The sequence below is a fragment of the Mustela nivalis genome (genome assembly GCF_964662115.1).
Source record: "Mustela nivalis genome assembly, chromosome: 8".
NCBI lineage: Eukaryota > Metazoa > Chordata > Mammalia > Carnivora > Mustelidae > Mustela > Mustela nivalis.
In genome coordinates this window covers 78,632,064-78,657,699 of record NC_139027.1, presented here as the reverse complement: position 1 = coordinate 78,657,699, position 25,636 = coordinate 78,632,064, and the positions used below count along the sequence as shown (strand labels likewise).

General features: G+C 56.2%; 1 protein-coding gene and 1 long non-coding RNA gene across 2 annotated transcripts in view; both read right to left on the bottom strand.

Moving 5' to 3' along the window:
• The window catches only part of TTC7A (tetratricopeptide repeat domain 7A), a 116,133-nt gene that overhangs the window by 21,522 nt on the left and 68,975 nt on the right, over window positions 1-25,636 (bottom strand). Inside the window, 7 exon segments of the mRNA XM_082747007.1 lie at window positions 200-334; window positions 1,865-1,962; window positions 5,399-5,515; window positions 20,543-20,703; window positions 21,850-21,922; window positions 22,869-22,926; window positions 23,933-24,050. Of these exon segments, the coding sequence (XP_082603133.1) occupies window positions 200-334; window positions 1,865-1,962; window positions 5,399-5,515; window positions 20,543-20,703; window positions 21,850-21,922; window positions 22,869-22,926; window positions 23,933-24,050 (760 nt within the window).
• LOC309872631 lies at window positions 18,804-20,534 on the bottom strand. Its single transcript, XR_014316030.1, has 2 exons — window positions 19,531-20,534; window positions 18,804-19,119 (listed from the first exon to the last, which is right to left on the bottom strand). It is a non-coding gene; the product is annotated as an uncharacterized lncRNA (long non-coding RNA).

Here is a 25,636-nt window from a genome sequence, read left to right as displayed (position 1 = left end):
CCAAGCAAAGAAGAGCGAGCTGAAACCAGAGCTCCAGGTTCCGGATCCTTAAACCTTTCTGTGAGCACTGCGGTCTACATAGGCCTTGTCAGGGGTCTTCACAGCCCCAGGAACCAGCCCCCCAACTCCAGAGCAGGACATGGCTCTGAGAGGCTTGCGGGCGAGTGGGTAGGTGTCACTGGGGCAGGGGGACACTCACCAGCCTGGAGCCAGATCTGCTCCAATGTGGTCCACAGCTGCATGGGGCCCTGCTTCAGGACGGAGCTGGGCACCGTCAGCTCCGACATGGCCTCCTCCAGCCGGGAGGCTGCGATGGAGGATGCGTGCCGTGAGCCTGCCGAATGAGAGGAGAGGCGGCTGAGTAGTCATGAACCAGCTCACGGATGCACGGGGAAGGGCCCTCCTTGGCCCCTGAGCCATGACTGGGATGAGGAGCTCAGAAGGGGCAGCTGGGCAGCAAGCCCACTCCGAGGAGTCGATCACTAAAGAAGACAGGCCTGGATGCTGGCCAAAGTGCCTGTAACACTGAGAACAGAAATGACCCGGATGTCCAACAACAGGGGGTGATTCAAAATCCATGCAGAGCTAATCGTCTGAGACCCCGCGGCCATCGCACGAATGGCACAGAGGCACGGAGCTGGAAGGAGAAGGGTGCTCATGGCACACAGTTAGGGGGGGGAAAACGCCATAAAAGGGTACAACCAAGGGTTGTACAAACAAGGGTACAAAGAAATGGCCTGGAAGAAAGATCTTAGAGGCCATTACTATGGTCTGGGGGGTGAAACTGAAGGATTTTTCTCTTCTCTCTTCTCTCTTTGCTTTCTCTTTTCCCAGGTGCACATTACTACTTCTTCTACAGAAAGGTCCCATTCAAGGCTGTGCTGAGCCAAATCCTTGAGTAGCAGCAGCTCGGCAGGCCCCTGTGGCTCTGAAGAACCCCGCCCCCCACCCCGCCCGGGCAGCTCTGAGTGACTCTGGTCCCTGCTCAGGATATGTGGCTGTTGACATTTTTACACTTCACATGCAGATGAAACACGAGCCCTTTCTTCTCCCCCTAGCTGGGGCAATAAAGGCTCCAATAAACTCAGGAGACCTCGGAACACTCCCAGATGGTCTCAGTTTCCAAGATGAGCGCCCATGGAGCCTAATCATTTGCTCATGGTTCATCCCCTCTTCTCCGCAAGGGTGCCGGGCCCCCCTTCACCATCCCTGCTTTGGAGTCAGCAGCTCTGCAGTCAGCCCAGTGCCCCTCGGATGTGCCCCCGAGTCAGGTATGGGGCTCGGCCCGGGGCAGTCCAGCTCCGTCAGGGACAGCAAAGGCGCACTCGGCTCACGTCCGCAAGTGGACAGAAGGAGCAATGCCACAAACACAACTCCTTCGTGCTCTGTTCTGTGACCTGTTCTTCTTGTGCCTTGGCTATTCTGCTTTCATTGTATCCTCATTGAAACAGTCCACTTTGAGCTTAGAGTTGTAAATCAAAGCTCAGCTCATTCCTTCCTACTTGACTCCATCTACTAAGGTCACTTTAGTAGTAGACCCTGGCCTCAAGCTTAGCCTCCAGGGAGATGGTTTCTGGGCTCCACAGACGTCTCTCTGCTCGGGCTCTCCTCTCTGCACCCCCACCCAGGAGGCAGGGTCCCTCCTTTGCCTGTTCTAGCTGCTCACTTCCCACCCCAGAGTCAGCCAGAAAGGGGCCCGACGGCAGCTCCTTAGCTCCTCAGAACCAGGCTCTGGGGCTGCAGCTGCCTGGGAGCAGGGTGGGTTTGGCCAGGCGGGGCGATGCCACTCTCCACACTTGTGCTCGGGCCGAGAGTGAGCCATGAGCCCACATAGACAGCCGCCCGCCCACAAGCACGTTCTTACCGGAGTCTGCATCATGGGCGTCGGGCAGAGTCAGGTGCATGCCGCTTTGCTTCTTCAGGGTGATGCCCTCGCCGAGGCTCCCGTCCTTTTCCAGGCCTCTGAAAGGCAAGGGAAGGCCAGGCCCTGGTGAGGTGGGGGGCTGGCAGGGAGAATAAGGGAGCCTTGTGCCAGGCCAACTCTGAGGCTGAGTTCAGGGCAGGGAACTGAGTCAAAGCGGGACCATTAGAAAGGATGGAGACCACCAGAGTGGCAGAACAGATCAGAGCTCAGGTGTGGGGTTCTAGAATCTGGGTCACTCTAGTAGCTACACTGACATGCTGTGAATCCTCAGCACATCTACACACACACACACACACACACACACATGCTGCCAACATGTGCCTGTGGGGTCATCAGTCTCCCCGCTGTTCCTCAATGCTACCACATTTCATCCCCACGGCTAACATTTGCTCATGCTGCTGCCACCAAGAATGTGCTCGCTGTTCTTCTGATCCACCCAAAACCCTCCATAATTTACAACTCAGCCCAGTGCCCTTCATCCATCCAGAAAGCCCTCTGTGGCTCCCGTGCCCTTCCTCCCTTGCCCTCCATCAGCATGCTGCCAGCAGCACGTTCGAAATTCTCCCTCCTCTGAAGTGTGTGATGCTAGAAGCACCCCAGGCCAGCAGGAGGTCTCTGCTACCTCCTGCTGCTTTCACAGTGTCTAGCAGAATGCCAGGCACAGAGCAGGCACCAAGGTCTGTCTCCCAAGGAAAGCCTGGTCTTCATGGGCTACCAGAAATGCCCCCCGCCCACATCCCAGGGAAGGAAGGTGTTCCTCACCCCATGCCCAGAAGAGCCAGGTACACAAGCATGGTCATCTCCCCTGCCCCCAATTCCCCAGGTCCTCGAAGCTCCCACACCATAGAGAGGCTCCTCTTTTCTTAGACTGGGAGGTCGGGGAGCTGCCAGCTCAGAAAGGTAGCACAGCCTATTGTGCCCATTGCCCCCAGGCGCTCTGCCCAGTTCTGGGGTCGCCCTTGAACCTGCTGCCTGGGAAAAGCTTGGAGAAAGGCCAAGGTGAAAATGGCAGGAGAGAAGGCAAACCAAGTCCTGGGGCCAGAGGCTTCTTCCCTCCACTGGGGCGCCCAGACGTTGGTCCCAGCAAGAATGCCAGGGCCCCATGCCTGCCATTTAAACTCAGGCTCATGCTGGCCTGAACTTGGGCCTGCTGGTGTACAGCCATTGTGTGGACATTAGAGGAGACCACCCACAAAACACAGTGGGTCCCAGTTGGGGCCTTTCCTCCCCATCCTCTTCCACTCCCAGAGGCACTTGAGTGTGGTGCCGAGGAGCCAGAAACACAGGCCACCCCTCCTCAGCTGTGGGACCCTCAGCAAAGCTACTTAGCCCTTCTGAGTCTTAGTTTTCTCATTTTGCTTAGTGTGTGCAGTAATCAGCGGGGGAGGTCGGTCTCACGAGGTTTCTGTGAGGAGTGTGGGAGGCGACAGAGGCAGGTGCCAGGCACCCACAGCCTCTTGTCCCACCTGCTCTCCCAGCCCCTGACGGGGACACTCCAAGGGCTCCAGAAACAGCCCATCTCAGGGACCTTTTGCCACCTGGGTCTAGGCCAAGATATAGCATCGCTCCTGCTCTAAAGAACCTGGCGGCCAGGCAGGAGGGAGCGTCCACGTTTAACACTTAGAAAGACCTAGTCCAAGAGCATTGAGATAAAAGGGTCAGAGGCTGGGTGACTGCAGGCTCCGAGAAAGAAGGCATCTGAGCGGGGCCTGAGGGGTGTGAGCTGGCCAGGGTGGAGCAGAGAAGGAGGGCACCTGGGTTGGACAGGTAGGCCAGACCTTCAGGCTGTGGATTCTGGCCTCTGTCCTCAGCTGCCCCAAACCAGATTTCACAAGTTCTAGTTTCTGCTCTGTGGCTCCAGGTTCAGAAAGCATGCTCCCTATTCTGGGGAAAGCCAGGAAGGGTACAGGATCCCGCCCTCTGGTCCTAGCAATGTGACTACAGAGAGCTGGCCTGCCTGAGCCCTACCCTACCCGACCTGAGTGGGGAACTGCAGGAGGTTCCCCGAAAGAGGTGCCTGGGGAACCTAGGAGGAGCTCCACTGGGCCCTCATATCAGAGACGAGTGTGTGGGTGGTGATATAAAGCGACCCCAGTGTGATCCTACAGCCCCAGCCCCTGTGAGAACATGTGGCAGCCCCACAGATCTGCTGCCTGGAGGGGGCCCCTATGCCTGGAGGCAGAACACAGCTCGGGGGGACCCCGCCAAGGCCTCCTGGATGGGCAGGCAACCAGCCACCCAGCAGATGGGGAGTCCCTGCCGCCTTCAAGGACAGCTCCTCTTTGTAAGGGGAGCCGGACTGCTGACCTGCCAACGTAGCTGCAGCCAGTGAGCAGCTAGCTGTGCAAGGGGCCTCTCAGGGCAGGTCCCCTCACACCAGAGTCTGGGCCTCACCCCCACATCACCCAGCTGCCAGAAAGCTCCCCATTCCCTTTCTGGAAAGTCCCTCACCCCAGAGCCTCCTTCTGGCAGCTTCTACTCACTGGGTCCTGCTCTGCCCTGGAATCTCCCAGGCCTTTCAAAGGCCTTCAAAGAGAGGCAGACCCTACTTTGCCCAGGGATTGCTCTAACCCCCCTGGATTACCCTGGGGCCCCCTCTGTAAATTTCACCATTAGAGACACATGCCTCTGGGGACTGCGAAAGCCTTCTGGTCCCTGTGAAAGTGCAAACCCATCTGTCAGAGAGGGTCTTCCGGGAGAGGACACAGCTAGCAATTTCAGGGAAGGGGAGGGAGTCAGCACCAGAGGACAGGAGGACTATGTGCATGGGCCTGGCACAAAGCCCTTTTTTTGCTTTGGGCTGCACAATGTCTGAGGGGATTGGAGCAAAGACTTTCAGCAGCTTCAACCCGGACTAGAGTGCCTACTCTGACCCAGGAAAAACCTAGAGCCCAGGCTGGGCGCTATGGTAGGAGACAGGATGTGTGGAGCTGGTGTGTGAGTTGGGGAGGGTGGGTGGAGCAGGCCCTTCAGGAACTCAGCTTCCCCCTCCTCTTCTAGCTTCCAAATGGAGCCAGGAAGAAGCGCTGGGCTCAGGATGGCTGGGACTCAGAGTACCCAGGTTCAAGCCCCAGCACTACCATGAAGCAGGTGAGTGACTCTGGAAAATTCTAGAAGGGTCTTGGACTCTAAGTTTCCCTCTTGGGCTAAGGCTAAGATCTGACAGTGTTTAAGATAGGAGCAACCATCCCAGAGCCCGGCCCAGATGCTCAGTAATGACTACTTCTTACTCCTCTGAACTTCCGCTTCCTGAGATGGTTCTTTCTGTCCTTGCAGAGGACTGTCAAAAAGGTTAAAATTAGCCTTTGGATGTGAAAGGCCCCAGGAGCAGTAAGGAGCAGACTCTGATTCAAATACTGTCACCACCCCAGGCATCACAGCCACTCAGCTGTGGGCTGTTGCCTTGGCAACCACCGCCCGCCAATGTGGCCATCCACACCATGGGCAACCCCGGGGACGATGTCGGCCACTCACCCCATCTGGGAGAAGTTGTACAGGGTCTGCCACAGCCGCAGCATCTGTCTGCAGGTCACGAGGGCTTCCTCCGGGCCTTTCAGCACCTGCTCCAGCTTCACCTTGGTGAACATCAGGCTGCAGGGAGGGACGGCAGCAGTTAGCACGCAGCTGCAAGGGCTCCCTTGCCCCTGACTTTTCTCCAGGCTAGGACCCCAAGGCATTCTGCCCCATCACTCTGCCGGTCCCCCACATCCACTTGGCCCCCCATCCCAGACCCTCCTGACCAGCCTCTGAAGCACTGTCAAGTGTGGCTACGAGTCTCATTTGTTCCTCCTACCCACACCCACAGCATGCACTGTCCTCGATGACTGTGTGGCCATCCTTGTATTTACACACTCCCCAGTGGCCCCCATATACAAGAGACAGTCCCAGAAGGCAACTCTTAATCAAGAAATGAAGCTAAGCAAGGAACTGGCAAATAAAGGGCCTCTAAAAGGCAGAATTCTGCTTTAGACCTTGCCAGCACACAGTAAGTGCTCAGTTAACATCTCACTTGAAGTGCAGACTGTTTGCTGACCCTGGATACATGAGGACAGTCATTAGTCATGTGCTACTTTATCAAAGAATCCTTCACTGGATTTCCTAAAATAGCCAGCTCCCCTTATATGTGCAATAGGCTTAAAGTGCCACCAGATCCTATCTGGTTGTCGTTTAGAACACAGCCACTCTGCAAAGCAAGAGAACCACTTCAGAACCTCTTTCAACTTGAAAACTGGGAGTCTTCTGAGGTCAGGATGGTGTGTGATGTGGGGATGTGGCCCTGATGGGGGCTGGGAGGAGAGGGAAGGGGCTGGCCCCACCAGAAGGCAGACCACAGGAGGGAGGCCAACTGCTTCCTCCCTCTGCCCTGGACACAGCAGAGACCATCAGAACACTGCTCCTCAGAACCAGGGCAGAGGGTCTGGGCATCCTGCATGCCAGGTGTTGGCCCTTCAGTTGTCAGGGAGTCCTCGAGTCCCAGGAGAGGGTGGGTCAAGGCAGCTGAGGTTAGGAAATTCAAGGCAGTGGCCATTTACTAACAGCAGTGGAAGTCCTGGATTCTTTATACCGTGCGTCCTGCCAGCCACCCTGATGCACACCAGCTGCCTGGGCAGCATGTGAACTTGGCTGAGCCACTGAGACCCAAACAAGGCTGTGACTCTGGTTCTCACCGGGTGGGGAGCAGTGAGGCCCTTTTCATCCTGGCATCGCTGTTGGACAAACGCACATGACTGTCAGGCCCTGTACTTGATCACTGCCCGCTGCTTCTGCCGGCCCACTTGAGGCTGGCATGCAGGCCGTCGCAGAGGCTGAGTGTGCTTCCTGAGATCTGAGGCTGCAGGCACCGGATGGGGAGGCCAGCCTCCGCCTGGGAGCTTCCCACTCTGATCTTCTCCCTTACTCGGAGCATCCCCATCCTCCCACTGCTTTCCAGTCTCACCTCTCCATGTTCGTCCCTTCTCAAGTCTGACCTTAAATTCCACCTTCCCAAACGCTGAGGATGCCTTGTGCCCTTCTTAGAAAATCTGCTAACTGGCTGGCTTACAAGGCCCCGAGGGCAGAAAGCGTGGTCCCCACCGCATGGACTGCACAGGCCGGGGCAGGAATGTGGTCTCTGCATCCTAGTGCAATGAGAACCAGCCCTGCCATCCCTACCCTCCCTTCCCGGATTCTGCAAGAGTCCAACACTCCGCAAGTATTAGGCGCCTCCGCTTTAGGAATCTGGAGTAGAAGACACAGTTCCGCCTTCAAGGTAATATATTGGTGCTAAAGATGACACGGTGCCCAGATAATCAGGTAGTTCAGACTCAGTGCAGGGAAGGTAGAGATCAGAGATCCTGCTGGGGCTGGTCTGTGATGAAAAGGAGGGTGGGGTGGGGTGGGGTGGGTTGGGAAGGGGCAGGAGCCAGAGGCTGGAGCAGCTATCCATGAGGAGTGAAAACCCCTTCCTGCAGACTCAGGACACATCCACGCTCAAGAAAAGAACATCCAGGCAGGGCCACTCGGGGCTGGGCTAGGCTGGCTCCCGGGACAGTTCCCTGGGCACACCAGCCCGGAAGCCTTCCCCTGCGATGGCTCCTCCTCAGCTCCTCTCTGCTAGGCCCCTTCCCCCTCCTGTGTCCCCGAGGGCCAGTGTGAGTGACAGACTGGACCACACCATGTGCCTAGAACATAAGTGACTGCAAGCTGAGCTGGCAGACAGAGACTTCTACCAACACAGGCTGTTATCCTCGTTGCTGCTGACATTCCTTTAGCGTGAGTGACCTAGCGCGGAATTTCTCAACCAAACCACATCCTTTCTGGGCTGGGGCAAGCGCTCCAACAGTCAGTCACCCTCTGGTCGGATCCTTCCCTCCCGGATCCTGGATCCTGGAGGCTCCAGATTAGCTCCTGAGATTTCCTTAGTCTCACAGCTGAGCACTGCCAAGAGGGATCTTCCTCAACAAAGAACCCTACCCAGACTGTCCGAGACATCAATTCAAGTGCCTTTGCGCTGCGACCTTCCATTCCTGCCGCTCCTCCTGGGGCGCCCGTGTGCTGCTCCTACGGGTATTAGCAACAACCTGAATTGGGGGACAGGCTCCTGGACTCATCCGTGCCCTTCTGCACATCATCGCCATTGTTGGGACTCACCCCTTCCCTCCAACTGCCGGCCAGCTCCTAAGCAGAGGTCACCCTCGGACTACCTGTGTGTCCCCATGGCGGCCGTACACATGCCCCTCCAGGATACTCTTCACTGTGTCGTACTCGTCATCTGCACACCTGGCAGCATGCCTCTAATTCATCGTTGGGCTCCCTCCACTCCTCTGTCGCGGTACAGGACACCCTCCCTATCCTGTATGCCAGGATGCATGGGGGGGCCTGGTTCTTCCCACGACAGTCGGAGAAGCCTGTGATGCTGGTGTGTTACTGTGGCTGGTGGGCAACACTTTCCAGCACACATCGGGGGTTCATGGAAAACGGTGCTTCCAGGCAGGGCTTCAGGGAAGCTGCTGGCGATGGGGGCCAGGGGACATGAAGGGCAAGCCTGGGCTCCCCACCCCTTCAGCCAGTCCAGCCTCTAGCAGGCCTGTTTCATATACCAAATGGATCCAAAACATCACCGGAAGAAAGGATTCTGAGACTCTGCAAAAGCCCACTATTTTAATTCGGTGGTTCTAGCCCTCCTCAGAGAAGCTGCAGCATGACCACCCCTGCCCTTCTCTGAATATTCAGGAGTCTTTCCTTAGCACTTAATTACACAATCCATACCTCTAGATATTATCTATTTATACACATTATCTATTTATATATGCTTATCTTTTTTTGCCACATAGGCTTCTGAGTTCAAAGACACATTCCTATCGAGCGTTTTTAAATTCAGATAATCTAGAAATGGTCTATAGCCAGTCATGCCTACAGATGGTAAAACCATTGTCTATCCTGTCCTGTGTCCTGCCACGCATCCCTCCCAGGGGGGCAAGGACTCATCGTCCAGGGCCCTGCTTCCCGCCGCAGCACGGTCCTCCCTGCCTCTCCAGTGCCTGACACAGAGCTGAGCAGTGTCTACTTAGTTGTGGGGGGAGTTGGGTCGTTACAACCAGCACATGCAGGGTCTCGTGATCTGTGTTAAATCAGAGCTGATTTCTGGCACCACCATGTCCCATGGCTGGGTCCTGCTTAGGAAGGAGGGGAGGACTCTGTTTGCTCAATGCCTCATCGCTGCAGAGCAGGCTATGGTGCCTCACAGCAAGCAACATGCTGGCTGAGTCTGTTCTCAGCTGTCTAGAAGCTGGGTTTTACGGGGCCTGGATGGGACATGAAGCCATCTGGCTTCTTAGAGGACTCAGGGTCTTCCTCCTGGAGGACAGTCACCCAGGCAGAGCCGGAAGTCCCACCAAGCAGTGGCCCTGACAAGGAAGACCTAGATCATGGGCATCTGTGGGCCCCCTGACCGCTCCCCGACAGGAGCCACCCTGGGAGAGGAGCGGCCATACTGCTGACCCCACAAGGCAATGTCGTTCAGAGCAGACACACACTGGACCGGGGTTGAGAAACCCAAACGGAAGTCCCAGCTCCACTGTCACCCAGCAGGACACGTCACGGGTTCCAGTGACACAGGAGTGACATCTCCCACCAGAGGAACTGCAGTAACCTCTATGTGGCCACTGAGAAACACACAGCTGCACCCAGTCCTCAAGCACAGGCCAGCCCTGCGGCTGGGGGCAGGGACCCCTGCCCCCAAGCCACGGGCCTCACAGACCCAGAGGGGTGGGTTCCAGGCCTCGTGCCCTGGAAGGCTCTCAGAAAGCCTCTGTGGCCTGTTTGGCAAGGCAGGTGGTCCTCTGTGTGGATCATGGGACTTCAGAAGTGTGTCAGAAAGGAAAGGGATGGGAAGGTATGGACGGAGGCCCAGCCCAGCAGGTCCAGGTGAAGCAGCTGCGGCTGAAACCCCTCTTGCAAGCACTTTCCTGTTTGTTAAGCAGTATAGGCCCAAGCGGAATAAACCCGAGGTCTTACAGGATTGAAGGCCCTTCCCATGCCTTGCATCGGAAGGCAGATGTGAAAGTGAGTGTGCTCTCTGGGGAAGGGGAAGGAGCAAGAGTCCATGTAAACACACCATGGGTTCTGTCCCACCCCAGGGGGGAGGGCTATGGGAAGGATTCCTGGGTCCAGGATCCACAGCCCAATCCAAGCAGCATGTGTGCCCTGGTCCTTGTAGGGAGGCCCAGGGAGGCCACAAGGCCACTCTCCAGGAGCTCACACCTTCCCTAAGAATGCCACCAGAACTTGGAGGTCCACACTGGCCACCTCATGTGGCCAGGCTTGGGGATCCCTTAGGCAGTGTCTAAGGGTGTCCCCACCACACACACCTCTACCGTCGTGTTCTGCTCAAGGCGGGGACCGGCCACCTCCCGTGTCACCTGCACCGTCCCGCAGCTGGGGGTACAGACAGGCACTCGACCAGCATGGATAGGACCAGCCCCTGCTGGACCATGAGGCATCTCAGCCTTGCCAGCGTCTGTCTGCCTCTGGGCCAGCCCTTTTCCCTGAGGGGAAGATGCAGACCAGGGAGGCCGGTGTCTCTGGGTGTTCCCAGAGGACATCTTTGCCCACCTGCCCAGCTGCTCAGGCCAGGGGCTGCTGGAGGAAGTTTTGGGGGGAGGCACGGTTAGCCTGGCATCTGCCGCCTACTCCCTCACTTCCTGGGCTCTGCCTGGCCCCTGTTCCTGGGGTAGGATCAGCCTGCTAATTATTTGTTAAAAGGATTAAGATTTGGAGCCATTCCCATCTGAGGCACAGACAAATCATTTTTTCCTACTGCCATAGAGATATCTTAGGGTGAGCCTCCTCAAAAGTGGGTGAACATGAGCCCTTCCAAAGAAAATATTTTTTTAAAGAATTATTTTGTAAACGGGATATTTTTGTGAGGACGGCTTGAGCTAAGCAAGCCCTGTCCTGGGGTCAGAGGTCATCTTGTCCATTCTCCTTTTCCAGGAGCCTTGGATCAGTCTCTCTTTTGTGTCCCCCACCGGCTACTCCCCCCAGCACCTGCTCCCAGTGGTAGGGGAGTACGTGCAGAGCACAGACAGCTGCAGGAAGGACCTGGGCTGTAAGCACCATCAGTCCATATTTTCCTTTTCTGGTTCCTTTAAACAGCTCCCTATAAAATCACTCAGCATGTACAATAAGCGCCTGAGCACGGCCACAGCTGTCTAGCTGAAGGGCCCACCTCTTGCCCGTGGCTCACTCCCCAGCACACAAGAGCACATCATACTGAAACAGCTGTGGGCACCAGACAAAGCAGGTGCACGCCCAGGCCCCTTCCTAGCAGGTGCCTTCACCTCTCCGGGACAGTAACGGCACCACCCAGGAAGGCTTGCGGGGACGACCAAGGACAACAGAGCCCTATAAAGGCAGCCCTGAGGTACCTGGGTGGGTCAGTTGGTTAAGCAGCTGCCTTCGGCTCAGGTCATGATTCCCTGGTCCTGGGATCAAGCCCCGCATTGGGCTCCCTGCCCAGTAGAGCGCCTGATTCTCTCTCTCCCTCTGCCTGCTGCTCTGCTTATTTGTGCTTTCTATCTCTCTGTCAAATAAATAAAATCTTAAAAAAAAAAAAAAAAGAAAAAAGAAAAAGGCAGCCCTGGCACATAGCCACCCCACAAGATAGGTCTCCTCAGCTCATGCCATCACTGCCAGTCTTCCCTAGCAGACTCTGTGCCTGGCAGGGACCACGTCTTTCTTATCTTCATATCGAAGGACCTGATGTCACTCAACAAATCTTTGTTGAATAACAGGAGTTCAAGCCACAAGGGCTCAAAGAGGCCTGGGGAGCTGTGGGCGTTCCTGGGATCAGAGAAGTCCAAGAGAGGCTGCAGTGTCCGATGGCACTGTCCATTCTTCCTGGTCCCATCAACCCCATGCCACTGGCTCATGCCATTGGTCATAGAGGGAGCCCTCTCCACAGTGGGGGAGGGGATGGCAGCAGGTGTGGCAAATGCACAGAAGGGGGAATTATCTCTTTAAAGGACAGTAATTAGTAATTCCGGCTGATGGCTGTGCCGTGCTGTTTTAATGAAGAGTTCTATTTTTACAGAAAACACATAATTGAGTGAAAAAGCAGGCTATTCTTTGAGTCAGGCGGCCACGCCTCTGGAAAGTCTAAGTCCCCGGCCGGGGAGGCCAGAGTCTGCACACCGCATGGGGAAACACAGGAAGTGGGCCCCATCCTCCGTGGCCCACGTCTGACTCGGTGCTGAAAAGCAGGCTCCAAGTGGGGTGACCCAAGTTCAAACCCTGGTTTCCCCTCTAGCCACCGGGTTTCTAAAGCAAGTCCTTTTACCTTCTCAGAACTTTAGTTTTGTATCCGTAAAATGGGAAGGATAGTGTCTGTACACCCAGGGGTGGGGGTGGGCTGTTCTGTGGAAAAACTGCAGAAAGGCCCAGTAGGGGGCTTGTGCTTCGAGAAGTGCTCCATCCAGGTTTGCCCCACCTGCTGTGGCTTACCCAGCCCCCATCCCACACAGCTGCATACTTATGCCCTCAAAGTGGGAATAATGGGGGTTGTTCATCCTCCCAGGGTCCCTGAGGAGATCAGGACTTAACACATGTGGAGCAGTTCAGAGCCTCCCACAGAGCACGAAGCGGATGCCCCACTCTCCTATTATTATTCTCCAAGCTTGTGGGGTTCAAGCATCTTGGGGCTGTCCAGCCCGCCACCTGGCTTGGGTTCTGGCCTCTGCTCTCTGCCCTGTACCAGCTGTCTGACCTTGAGATACCATCTAGCTCTCCCAGTAGTTTTTTCAAGTAGGAGGGCTGTAAAGAGCAGAAAATAAACACCCCCGAACAAGAAAACAGGGTAAGTGGAGCGAAGACTGGAAGATGTCAACAGCTGTGTGGGGGTCCCTCCTTCCCTCCAGAGCATCGGACTAAACCACTCCCATGGTCTACCCATTTGAGGGTCTACTGGGGATGCTGGGTGTCCAGCAGAGGGGCCCCCACGGGAGGAGGCGGGGGCAGAGCACAGGCCACAGTGTCTGCTCCGGGGAGTGCTTCCACCCACAAGGGGAAGTTCAAACAGAATATCTAAGGCAATCAGGAAACAAACCCAGAAGAGAATCCAGGACTCAATTGAGTAGTTCAGTTTTCCATTTTGACCAACAGGGGTGAGGGGTGGGGGGGCTTCTAGGCAAAATGGAACTAGCGGGCTGGCCTAGCAGGGGTGATGACTTGGAGGTGGGGCAGGAGGCCCAGCTGAGTGCGCTCAGAGGCCCCACCGGGAGGACAGGATGGGGACAGGCTGTCTGGTGGGAGTCACCCCCGCCACCCCCATTCAGGCTGCAGTCACCTGGCTCCAACACCTGGCTCTACCCAGTGGCCCAGGAAGCCAGGTGGGTGCAGGGCAACATAGGTTGCACACACTCCTCCAAATTCCACGCCTCTGGGAGACTCCACCAGGGAAAATAACTGGTTGAAGTCAGACACATGCTCTTTGAGGGTATTATTTTAAAGTAACTCCAATAGGAGTGACCTCCCTGAAAGGCAGAGGGCCATCAGGAAGCCCAGCTTCCTCACCTTCCTAGAGACTAACCCCCAATACGGAAGGGACCCTGACAACAGCTCTTAGCCCTAAAAACCAATGATTTCCTCTTGGGTCTGGGGCAGTAACTGACCTACGGACCCTCATCTTTTGAAGCTCATACTGTTAATTCCTCTTAATTCATTCAAAATGAACTACTTTTGAAGTATTAAACATCAACAGCCAGCAAACTTAGTGCTTCCCGAAATGAGCCCCTCCTTGCTTCAACAGCCCTGGTCCCGCAGGGAGAACAGCCTCAGGGCATTTCTGAGAGCAAGCCTGCACCTAGGCCTTCTTATCTGTACTGACCCAAGGTTGACCTAGCAGGCCTCCAGGACCTGCTTCTCTCAGCTGCCGCCTAGCTCCAGTTATCTCCAGATGACTCTCCAAACACAAATGCCTGATCTTGAACAGATAAGAACCCAAACCCTGCAGAGCCTTGCCCTGACCATTCAGGAGTAGAAGAACTTCCAGAAAGAAGGCCCCTAGATAGAAGAAAGGTAGGATCCCAGTCCGGTATAAATCACCAAGAAGCAAACACACCTCAGGCTAGGTCTATATCCTCTGCCCAGTGAGCAGACCCTGGGGACCCAAAGACCACCCACTGCAGAAGGGAGGCCAACCCTGCCTCAGGGGCAAGAATACCCTCTCCCCCTGGGGCAGAAAGGCTTTGTCCTGGGGCTAGGCCACAGTGCCTGCCTCCAGCAAATGTTGTAGGCTGGGAGATCAGGGAGTGAGCATCAGGAAACAAGGAGCTAAAATCACTTCAAAACAAATTAAGAATTCTTTTTTGGGGGGAAAACAAACAAACAAACCACTTGCAAATAACACTTTCCTTTCCTTCTCTTCCCCAAACCAAACAACCTGGGTCATGGACCCTCCTGTGTGAGCATAAGCAGACTGGCGACGGGAGACCGAGGCCCCTGACTGCAGTGTCCCACAGAGCAAGATCACAGGAGGCTGCACAGAACCACGGGCAAAGGGAAATGCTGAATGTCAAAGCAGCTTAGCTGATGAGGAACTGACCTTTGGGGAAGAAAGTGCTGGTGCCAGTGATTATGCCTGGCTTAACACTTCCCTCAGCCACGGGGCCTGCAAGTTTAACCCCTGGCTCTTGTCCTCATGGGCGGGGAGAGGGGGGTGCCCACTGCTAGCCAGAAAAGTTTAATGAATCCAGCAAAGCGATAAACTCTGTTCGTGTTAATACCTTTGATTCCAGCCCCTTCACTGGAGTGTTGGTATTTTAAGTGTCTTTTTGATCTATTACAAGTCCTTCATAAGAGCCATCCAATAAACACAGCGGGTTTAAGTCAGAAATGTTAACACAGGCCCGGGACTCTGAGCCTTCTGCCTAGTGGATTGCACCAATCGAAATAACCTGAGAAGAAGGTGAGGCAGCCCAGGTAGATCAGACAGGTGCCCTTGAGGCCATAGTTAGCCTCAACCAGAACCAGCCAAGGTCTGGCCCCAGCTAGCCTAGTTATCAGCTCAAACATTTTCCAAAACAGCCTAGGTTTCCTGGGGGAGATGGCTGTGCCGATAGTTTGTTTACACAGGGCGAGCTCCAGCTTGTGGAGAGGGCTGTATTATTCCTGCGTTGAGAGAAGGGGGGTATCCCCCCCAGGTTCTGACACACCTTCCCCTAGGATCTTCTAATTCCCCCGGGAACCTGGGCTGGCCTAGGCAGAAATTCCCAAAAGGGCCTAACGGGACCCCCCAAGGGTGGGGCGGGAGGAGGTGGTCTTGCCCGATGCCTCCTCTGCCACCCCTGGGTTTTTCAAACCCAGTCTGGCAGGCTGCCAGGTCTGGGTGGGGGCAGTGACTGACAGGCTGGTTATTGGAAAGCTCCCATCATGAAGCCGAGGAATTTTGTTTGGTTACCATGGTGACCTTCACTACAAGCGCACTGACTAAAGCACAAGGAATCTGTTACCTAAAACCAGTGCCCCTGGAGCCCCAGCTTCAGGAGCCATGCTTATCAGTGGCCTGTACCCCTTGACCCCATATTCCTGCCCCTCCCCAGCGGAGCCTCCCAGCTGCCTCCGGCTGCCGTGCTGGGACTTGTGCAGGCGGCTCACAGAGCTTGCACACGACCAGACCACGCACGTTCCGCTGTGGGGCCTGGCTTGGAAACCAGCTCTAAATAGGGAGTCTGCTGCCCCCCTGAGGCCCCCTGCAGGCCGGCCAGCACACGTGTCCAGGGCTTAGTGGGAAGCCCGCAGGATTTCAGGAAGCTGTGCAGGGTGTCTGGTTGCCCGGTGCCAGGTTCACACTGTCCCCACGGGGACATCAGTCTCTGCCTCATCACGTTTCTGCCTTTTAAACTTCTGCCTTTTAAGCCCAAGCTCCGTTCACTCAAGTTCATCCTGCAGCATGGAAATCAAGGTATTCTGTGCTGTGCTTTCTAATCCCTGAATTTCAAGGGATTTTCCGAAGTTCGGCTCCACGAGGGCTGGGTTTCTCTCCAGGAGTCATCTGCCTGCCGGAGGAATGGTGGCCTCCCTTGGGCACAGCTAAGGAGCTCCCACACCTCTCAAGGGGCTTCCTGCCTAGGCTTGTGCCTCCTGGGCCTGCAGGAATGGCGCCCTCCTCCAGCTCAGTGCCTTTCACGCACCCTGCCCACAGGGGTCCCACGCTATGGTCCCACACTGCGGGTGTGCTGCCTTCCAGACACCCCGCTGCCCTTGAACATGCTTCTAAACCGACTGCGAGACTTCTTTTTGTCTGAGTCTCACCACGGGACTCGGAGGCAGGACAGATGTCCGTGTCTGGTATTTGAGAAAGCTTCTGGAAGTGGCACAGGAGACAGACAGCATGACCCACTGTGACCCTCATGTGGGGATAAGCTCGCATGGAAAGGGCTCCATTCCACCCACTGGCCTGCCCCCTGCACTCCCATGCCCCGTGCCTGGCTCCCTCCACCCTCAACACTAGCCTGCCAGCCTCTTCCCTCACTAAGACAGCCTCTGGGAGCCAACGCACCCACGCACAGGTTCTGCAGAAGAGAAGAGCCCCTGAAAAGCCTCAACCCGTTAGAGCAGCCTTGGGGGGCTCCCGGTGGCATACGGAGCTCAGGCTCTCACATGGAGACCTCAGTGGGGACACAGAGGCCAGGGTGAAGGGGTTTTGATTTTTTTTGTTGTTTGTTTTGCTGCCATGGTATTGACGGGACCAGCAGGTGAATTATCTGCCGTGACAACAGCTGGGGCCACACGCAGCTTGTTCTCGGCACAGGGAGCAGCTGGAGGAGCAGAGCTCAGGCTCCAGGGAAGGGCAATGACATTCTTCAGTGATCCCTGGCCGGTAATGGGCTCAATGACATTTCCTGCTAATCCACGGGTTTCTGTACTCTGCCATCCCATCTGTGGGGACTGGTACTGCCTTATTCACAAAGAGCTGTGGTCAGGCTCTATGGTCACTCCAACAGAGCTCTGTGGCCTGTGGATTTTCCACACCCACTCCTAACCTCCTAGATATAGGTATTTTTTTAAGGGTTGTTTTTTTTTTTAAGGTAACAGAAATGTATTATCTCACAATATAGGAGGACAGACAGACAAGACATATATATATATATATATATATATATATATATATATATATATTTTTTTTTTTTTTTTAAGTTAGTTTTGCAGTCTTTTAGGGCTGGCTCCAATCAAGACAGAGGTCCTCATGACCTTCCAAGGGAGGGACTCATGGTGGCTTCGAGATAAAGAGTCTGCCCCTGTTTCTCTATCCCTACTGTCCCCACATGGGCAGGCTTTGCAGAGCAAGGCACCACAGAGAATGGGATGCTCGGGTCCCCAGGCCTTTCTGCAGTGACATAAACCAGAAGAACCCTAGGGATGGTACTCAAACACTTTCCCTTCTTGGGTTCGAACCTCAGAGAGGTCTCCCTACTGCCAGCCCCATGGCCGGAGCTCCTGATGCCCTGGCAGTGACCTTGTGGTGTCTGGATGGAGCCATTCTGTTCTCATGCAGAACCCACCCCTTTAGAAGGCTTCTGCCAGCAGAAGTAGGGACACAGCTGACACAGAGTGGCATGGATATCCTACAGATCAACCAAGCACACAGTCTGAGCCAGGGAGGGGCCTATCACCTGTTTTGGGTTTAGGGTCCCATAGATGATCTGGTGAAAGCCATCTCCCTGGACACAGTAGCATAGGCACAACTGTTACAGTTCAGGTCTAGGCATTCTTGGTGGCCTAGAAGCACACCCATGGGCCTCATGACCGGGAGTCCCCAACCTCCCCAAGGACCACGTGTCCCCACCCTCTGCGACGACACTTTCAGTGAGTGAAGCCTCTGGTGAGGGAGTTGGCCCCTGAGTAAGATGAGGGCGGAAAAGGGGGAAGCACCCGTGAAAGGCAGGGCATACATACTACTGATGAGGGGGTGAAAGACTGGGGAGAAGGGGGCTTCTTCACCTAGCCCCAGAGCCCAGGGGCCGGAGGCGCCTCCCCTGAGGTGGGCTAGGGGTTGAGGGAGAGCCAGAACGCTGCCCTCCAAACCCAGCATCCCCACCCTACACACTGTGGGCTCCAAGCAGATTTTCAAAAAGTGCCATTAGCCTCCCCACCTCAGGCCAGGGGACATGATTCTGTCAGCAGAAAGCTTCAACCCCAAAGCTGGGAAGAAACACTGCATCGAGATGCCAAATGCTGGAACAGGAGGGCCCTTAGGGGACTGGGGGCCTGAGGAAGGGCCAGGTGGGCAGTAAGAGAATTCCCTGTGCCATTTCCTTCAGGACAGCTCTGTCTCCCTCTGCTCCCAGCCTCCACTGGCAGGTAACACTGCACTTGGGAAAAGGACTTGCTCATTAAACAACGTCAGATGCCAGGCCCCGACTCTTTCTTATGACACACACTCTGACCTGGGCCAGGGCCAGGACCCCTTCCCACTCTAGGAGTCTAAGATTCTCCTCCACAGGGGCACCTGGGTGGCTCAGTGGGTTACGCCTCTGCCTTTGGCTCGGGTCATGATCTCAGGGTCCTGGGATCGAGCCCTGCACCGGGCTCTCCGCTCAGCGGGGAGGCTGCTCCACACACCCCCCCCAACTCTCTGCCTGCCTCTGCCTACTTGTGATCTCTCTGTCAAATAAATAAAATCTTTAAAAAAGAAAAAATTCTCCTCCGCACAGTTTTTGTCTCCATCAAGCCTAACCGACAATGGAGTAAACACACACACACATGCACACACCTGTGTGCACACACGCACACGCATACAAGCACATGCATGGCTGGCAGCAGATAGTGGGTCAGACTCTGCCTGACGCTCATGAGAGTGGAGCTTGGAAAAAAGTGATGTCAGTGGTACTGGAAGAGGAGGGCCTTTGTCCTTTGTGTATTTTCACTGAAGGTAAAAAAATAAACTTCTACACAGTAGGTAATGCTGTATTGTGCTTGGGATTAATGAGACAAGGGAACACATCTCTTGGCCACATACACTATTTTATCTGTGTTTTAGTATTCCCTAAGCTATCTGCCTTTTGAAGTGAACGATTTCACTTTCAATTTCAGTAATCTCCCAAATGCAGGGCTGAGGCTGAGGGTCAGGTCCAGCTCCTCAACACAAAGGACGGGCTCTGTAGAGTTGGCCACGCAGCAGCTCTTCTTACTCCTGGCCCATGGGCAGCTGAGCCCCACTGGAGACAGGATGGCAGGAGGACAGGAAGGGTTAGGAGTCAGAGTGGGCACAGGGTCAGTGTGGACTAGGAGCAGTGGGGCTGACCTGCAGGGGGAACGCCCGCCCTTGGCTTTATGCACTGAAGCTGCTCTTCAATGGGGCACGCTGGGAGCTTACTGTAAGGGCTCCTTGTTGCTCCCAAAACACACTTCTTGAGCCTTGGTGAGGCCAAAGTCATCCTGCAAGGTTTGCAGGCAAAGCTACCCATAGCATCCTCAGAAGGAGGCCAAAGGCCCAGGAAAGCCAGCTCTGCCCCCAGTGAGTTGGGAATGGACAGAGGAGATGCCCAGGCCCCCCACATGAAGGGAACCTCCTTTGGCTGGGTCAGCTGCGGCTTCCCTTTATCAGCTAACATGGCTGCAGCACCCACCAGTTTCCCCTGATTCTTTGTGAACCTGTCTTCATTGCCAGTGTGAGTCTCCCCTCCAGGGAGTTGGCACTGCGCTTCTTTCTGCTCTCCAAAGCAAGACAGCCTTGGCTGTGCTAAATAGACCCGAAGGGGGAACATGGTGGGAATAGGGGTGCTCCAGCGCCCATCATCCTGGCCTCCCAGGATCAAGGGAACAAGATCTATTGTCCCCAGTATCACATGCCTTAGGGAAGAGAACAGAAAACAAAAGATGACTGACTTCCTTACTTCCTCCTGCAGAGCCACACACCTTCCTGCCACAGCTGGCCCAGCATGTCTTCTGTTCCCCAGTGTCCTGACTGGGTGGCAGTGGGTCCTCTGTGTCTAGGTGGGGGCAGGAAAGTCTCACCCTGCCACACCCACCATGGCCTGGGCCAAATGATCGTGAACCCTGCTCCAAAGAGAGGGGCCCTTGGGCAGTGTGACCTGGTTGAGGGGGGCAGATATGGAGCGCCAAGGATGGAGGGAGAGGCCAGGACTGCTCAGGAAGGAGGGAACCCCTTTCTCCCAATGCCTGTGACCTGCCTAGGGGTAGGGAGGTGGTTCACTGGGCCTCTGCCAGCCCAGCCAGAGTGAGAAACTCACCCTGAACTGGCTGGGCCAGGGTTATGATTAGGTTACACAAGCAGTGTCCCTGTGTGGCTCAAACACAGAGCCCAAGGCGAGGTGGAAGCAGCTCCAGCACGTGCATGTGAACACAGTCTCCCCTGGGGTCCCTGTTCCCCCTAGAGCCTGCGGCTGTAGCATGGAGCTCACCACTCACGCCACCCTCCCCCCATGCTTCCAGGCACAGAATGACAGAGCCTTCTCTGACCCCATGGGGCCTGCCCCCCTCCATCCTCCAGCCAAAGGCTGTGCATGCAGTTGGCACTTAATCAGTGTGCGCCGGCTGGCTACGTGACAGGGTGGGGGCGCGCACGGGCACCAGTGTCTGCGGCAGGCCGGCCCCTAGCCGTGTCCACAGGGAACTCACTTGAAGTTCTCGGGGTACTCTGTGATGGCCATGTTGATGACATCCAGGGCGTGCTGGTAGTACTTCTGGGCAGAGAAAAGGAGGGCCAGCAGGTGGAGGGCATTGGCATCATCCCCGCACACTTTCAGGGCCTCCTGCAGCTGCTCCATGGCGCTGGAGATCTGCCCGAGAAGACAGCGGGCTTAGCAACCTTCTCCACCCAACCTCCCCCCAGGATTCCAGGGCTAGTGCCGGCCAATGAGGGCAGAGCAGACTCAAGTGAGACCCTGGGCCTTGGGAGCAGTGCTCTGACAAGAACACACGGCCCAAAGTACTGTGGCGAGAGGGTGCTATCATCCCAGGTCAGGCTTGGGAATAAAGAGGCAGGTTCATGGTGCACAGAGGACCTGGGTGGGTGGGTGTGGGGGCTCCAAGGAGGCCAGCCTGGTCCCTTTGTGCAGAGCCAGAGGGGGCCTCTCCGCACCTGTCCGTGCAGGGATGGAGGTCAGCACTCAAACGCCCTTTCCTGCTCAGAGGCCCACCTTGGCAAGAGCTGCAGCTCTGGGGTCGGCAGGGAGGCGGTGGGGAAATAGAAGCTGGCCCTGCCACTTCTTCGCTAGAGTCATCAGTTGACCTCTCTGAGCTGCTGTTCTTAGCTACAAAGTGAGGAGGGCAGTCCTGCCTGTGCCAGGAGCTGAGAGGGTAGGATGACATGAGAGAACATTCTGCCCAGTTCTGCACATGTGTGAGATGTGACTATCCCTCAAGTCCCCAGAGCCCAGGCAGCCTCAGAGCAGTAATACACTGCCTTCTCATCCAGAGGCTTATCATGAACTTGACTGGCAAGAGAAGCACCGTCGCTTTTATGGAGGGTGAAAACTACAGAGCTCTCAGGTATGTGCACCCGTGTTCTTCGGAGCACCAGAGCAGAGTGCTGCTCCTTGAGGACAGTGGCAGAGAGGTACCAAGAGCCTCACCCCGGACCTGGAAGTCGAGCCTCGTGGGGAAAGGTTGGTGGAAGGTGAGGACCTAAATGCTTCCTGCAGTCACTCAGCAATGTCTAAGGAGACCGAACCCTTCAAGGGGCCGCGAGGGCCAAGATTAATCCCTTCCTGGGTGCCCCCCATGGGCTTTACCACATTTTCTGACTTAATCCTCACTGGGTCCCTCAGAGATGCAGGGCGAAGGGACTCATGTAACAGATGAGAAAACAGGGATTCAGAGAGGTCAAGTCCTTGCAAAGGGTCACGTGGCTGGGCAAAGCAGTGGTAGCAGGAGCAACTCCACAGCCCTCAGGGACCTGGGAGTTAGGAAATGCGACAACCCACCTGGCGGACAAGGGCCAGCTGCAGCGAGACATAGAGGATGACTTGGGGGTCACCGGGTGCCAGCTGCTGGGCTCTGTATGGGGAGAAGGAGTGACAGGTCAGCGAGCAAGGACTGGGCACCCTGTGTGTGCCATGGGCCTCCAGCATGCCAGCCCTGGGCTGTGTTCTACAGGGAGAAATGTCAGGGGTTCTCAGAGGTTTCCCAGTGGGGGAGAATGGTGGTGGCAGCCTGTGGGCAGCAGGCTCCCAGTGAGCTGGCCAAGGCCCTGTGATGGCCTTAGACAGAGCCTGGAGCCTGACCTCTCCTCCGCAGGACAGAAGCTGTGAAGGGCCTCTCTGGGACAGAAGCCTGGGGAATGAAGAGCTGGCCCTGGTAGCTCCGCAGGCATTGGCTCAGATGGGACTCTGTCACCTCCCTGGGTTCAGGAACAACGCGGCCGCGGCCGGGCCGGAGTGGGGCTGGATGTGCTAGTATGTTCCCATAAAGGTAGCACGAGACGTCTAGCACCGCCTACAGGCTAGCAGCTTTCACAGCAGTACTGGGGAAGGGTTTCTCTGGCATCCCCCTCCCTTCCTCCCTCCAGCACCCTGGATGCCAGGAAATGTCTGTGAGGACAGCATGGGGGCTCCTTACAGCCCTCAAGTCAGTGAAGGGCTGGCAGGAGGCAAACACCAGTTTTGAGTCCCTGCTACACGTCAGGTGCATTCGCGGGGTGCTTCTCTAGCTCTATCTCACAGAATTCTCACAACAGTCATGGGCTGATTCCCGGGTTAGAGCCCTGAGCTGCAGCGGGGAGGAGTCTGGGGGCAGTCTGCCATCACTGGAGGGCTCAGCCCACCCACCCCAACTCACACCAGAGGCCTGTCCCCACTTCCCACATGAGCTCTCAGAGCCTTGGCTTCCTGGTCAATAAAATGGGGCCTGAAACCTTCAGTCTGCCTCCAGCAAGGGGTCCAGGGAGATAAAGCGTGTGAGTGTGCCACCTGGTGCCTCTGCTGGACCGGGGGGCCCCCCTCACCTGTCCAGGGTCTGTAATGCTTTCCGGTGCAACTCGTCTTGCTTGGATTTCAGAGTCGCTGCAGAAGAGAAGACAAAGATTGAGCTGTGAGGGGTTGCCAGACCAGCTCTGCCCCATCCCGGGCACGTGAGCCCTGGCCAGCAAATGCTTGCATTCAAGCAGTCTCTGTGGGATGGTGTGGGGCGTCCGCTTGGCCCCAGCTTCCCAGTGTGTGCCTTAGCATACCAGCTCCTTTCACCTCTTTGTCTTCTCTGCTACCTAACCCTTGAGAGACAGCCTCCAGGGGCTGATGCCTGCCTCCGGGGGCTTCCTTACTCACAGGACTCTGCTTTTATAACCATTTTAACAATATTTCAGTGTTAAAATTTAATGGCAGGCGTTTGAAGCCTTAGGTGCACACTGAACCACCTGGTAAGCTTTAAAATGACTGTCAACCAGGCCCCAGCCCAGCCCTGGTCAGATTACTCTTCCACGTTTAGTCTGAATGGGACACCATCTCTCCCCTTCCTGCAAGCATAGAGAAGTCGGTGACTTCCTCACTGATGAGGGCACACGTGGCTGAGCGGGCAGGGTTCGGGAAAGAATGCCAGGCTCAGGGCAGCAAGAGTTGAATCCGTCCTCCAAACACAAGTATTTATTAAGCCCGACTGTGTACCCAGCGCTGCCCCACGTGTTAAGGGAGGTTTAAAAGATCCCAGAGGGACACAGCAGTGCTGAGGTAAAAGCAAAGCAGAATTCAGACACCCCGTGGGGTCCAGGCGGGCAGCGTATTACAGACTGCGAGCACCGAGAGTTTCAGAGGCGGGCAGCAGCTCTGCCAAGGGGCTGGGGCCACGCCTGGAAGGAAGCGCCCATGAAAAACGCATGTGTGAGAGTGATGAAGTCTGGTAAAAGAGTAGAAATGGGACTGAGGGGTGTGTGAGTGAGTGTGTGTGTGTGTGTGTGTGTGTGTACTCGAGGGAGATGTGCTGGGTGGTGGGGTGGGCACTGGTGGGAAGAGATGCCCGAGGGACCCCTGGGAGGCCTGACCCCCCAAGCAGAGGCTCTGAGGCCCCAGCACTCACCATCAGTGGCCTGCAGGCTGTAAGTGAGGCCCAGTGCCAGGTAGCCCTTGGCAAGGAATTCCCCGGCTTCCTCCCCGAGGTTGATCACCATCATGGCAAAGCGCTCTGCGTCCTCCAGCTAAAAAGAGGAGAGGCACAGGTCACTGGGAGGGCCTTCCTGGCCCCGGCATGCCAGAGGTGCAGTCACCAGCCTGGGACACGCAGAGCCACAATTCCTCACGTGTGAGCAGCACGATCATAGGCCAGGTGCCTTGTCTGAGACCACACCACCACTAGGTGGAAGAAATAAGTCTATTTCCTATAGCAGCAACTCCCTAGACCTCTCCCCTGCAATCCAAGGGGCTGTGCTCCACATCACAGGGTGGTAGCTCTCACAGGAAACAGCTTCCCTCGCCCTAAACAGCCTAGCTCCCTAGAGCTTACTCTGCCAAGAGTAGGGACCCAGGACCGGCCCAGTCTGTGACAGCTCCTTGCACCATCTGGTCTCCGTCTGAGCCTGCCCTGTGCAGCAAAGAGAGGGAAGCCGGGGCCGGGGGGCAGGCAGGGCCCTGGGACTGGTCTTGGGGACACCGCCAACCCTGCAGAACAGGCAGGCTGCCTCTGGCTCTGTCTGTGAGCTCGCTCCCGGACACAGGGAGCTCAAACTTTTCAGGGGAAAAAGGCCTGAGGTTGTTTTTGTCCTGGGAGCAGGAAGAACTGTTCCAGTTGGAAAGGGGCCAGTGGGCGCAGATCACGTGTGCACACACCATCACACACGTCATGTGACACGAAGAAGGACACACACAAGGCAGCCCTCTCAAGCCGTCTGGGGCACCTAAAGCAGTCAGGCCAGTCAGGGAGGCGGGAGACAGCTGAGGGTCTCTGCCATGCCCACTCATAGCCCACAGGCCTCTAAGATGCCCTCCTCCTCCTCCCCAGCCCAGGAATGTCACCTGTCCATTAGTCTGGCACAGCAGTGTATTGGTGTTAGTGTCACCGAGAACAAGGACTGGCATACCCCAAAGGCCCACTGAAACCCAGATGTCACGGCCCACTGTGGGGGACATCTTGCCTCCGGCAGAGGCCCATCAGGGAGTTACCTTCAACCGAGGAGTTAAATTCAAACCCAAGTTGGCTCCTGGCCTTCACGCCAGTATTGTTCCTGGCTACCCCACCCTGGAAGGAGAGGGTTCAGCTCTGCACATCTTGTGGTCTGACCACTGGCCACAGCCGGGATGCCGGTAGCCCTTCCAGCCCTGGGATGTGGAGCTGAGACCCCAAGACAGAGGCCATCGGCAAAGGGGATTTGGGTATGCCTGCCCTCTGCACACACCCATGAGAAGCCCTGTGCAGGAAAAGGGCTGAAGGAGCAGAGTGCCCACCGTGCGGGGAGGGAAACAATAGAACCAAAACACGAGGAAGCAGAGCATATGACTTGACAGCCCAGACAGCGATGGGGCAGTGGGGGGCAGGGCAGGGGGTGCTGAATCCCTCTGAGGCCTGTCTGCCGGCATGACGTGTGCCGATGAGGGCAGCATTCCAGCCCCCTCATGCTGCTGCTCTGCTTGCTGGCCTGGGCAGCGGGCCACCTCCAGTCTGGGGAAGCTGGTCACTGAGAGGAACAGGGAGTCTAAGGACCTAAGCTCTGACACCATCATGCCCCAGATCTCAAGGTCTTGGGGAGGCCATAGCTTAGGAAACCCTTCCACTGCCTGCTGCCCAGCC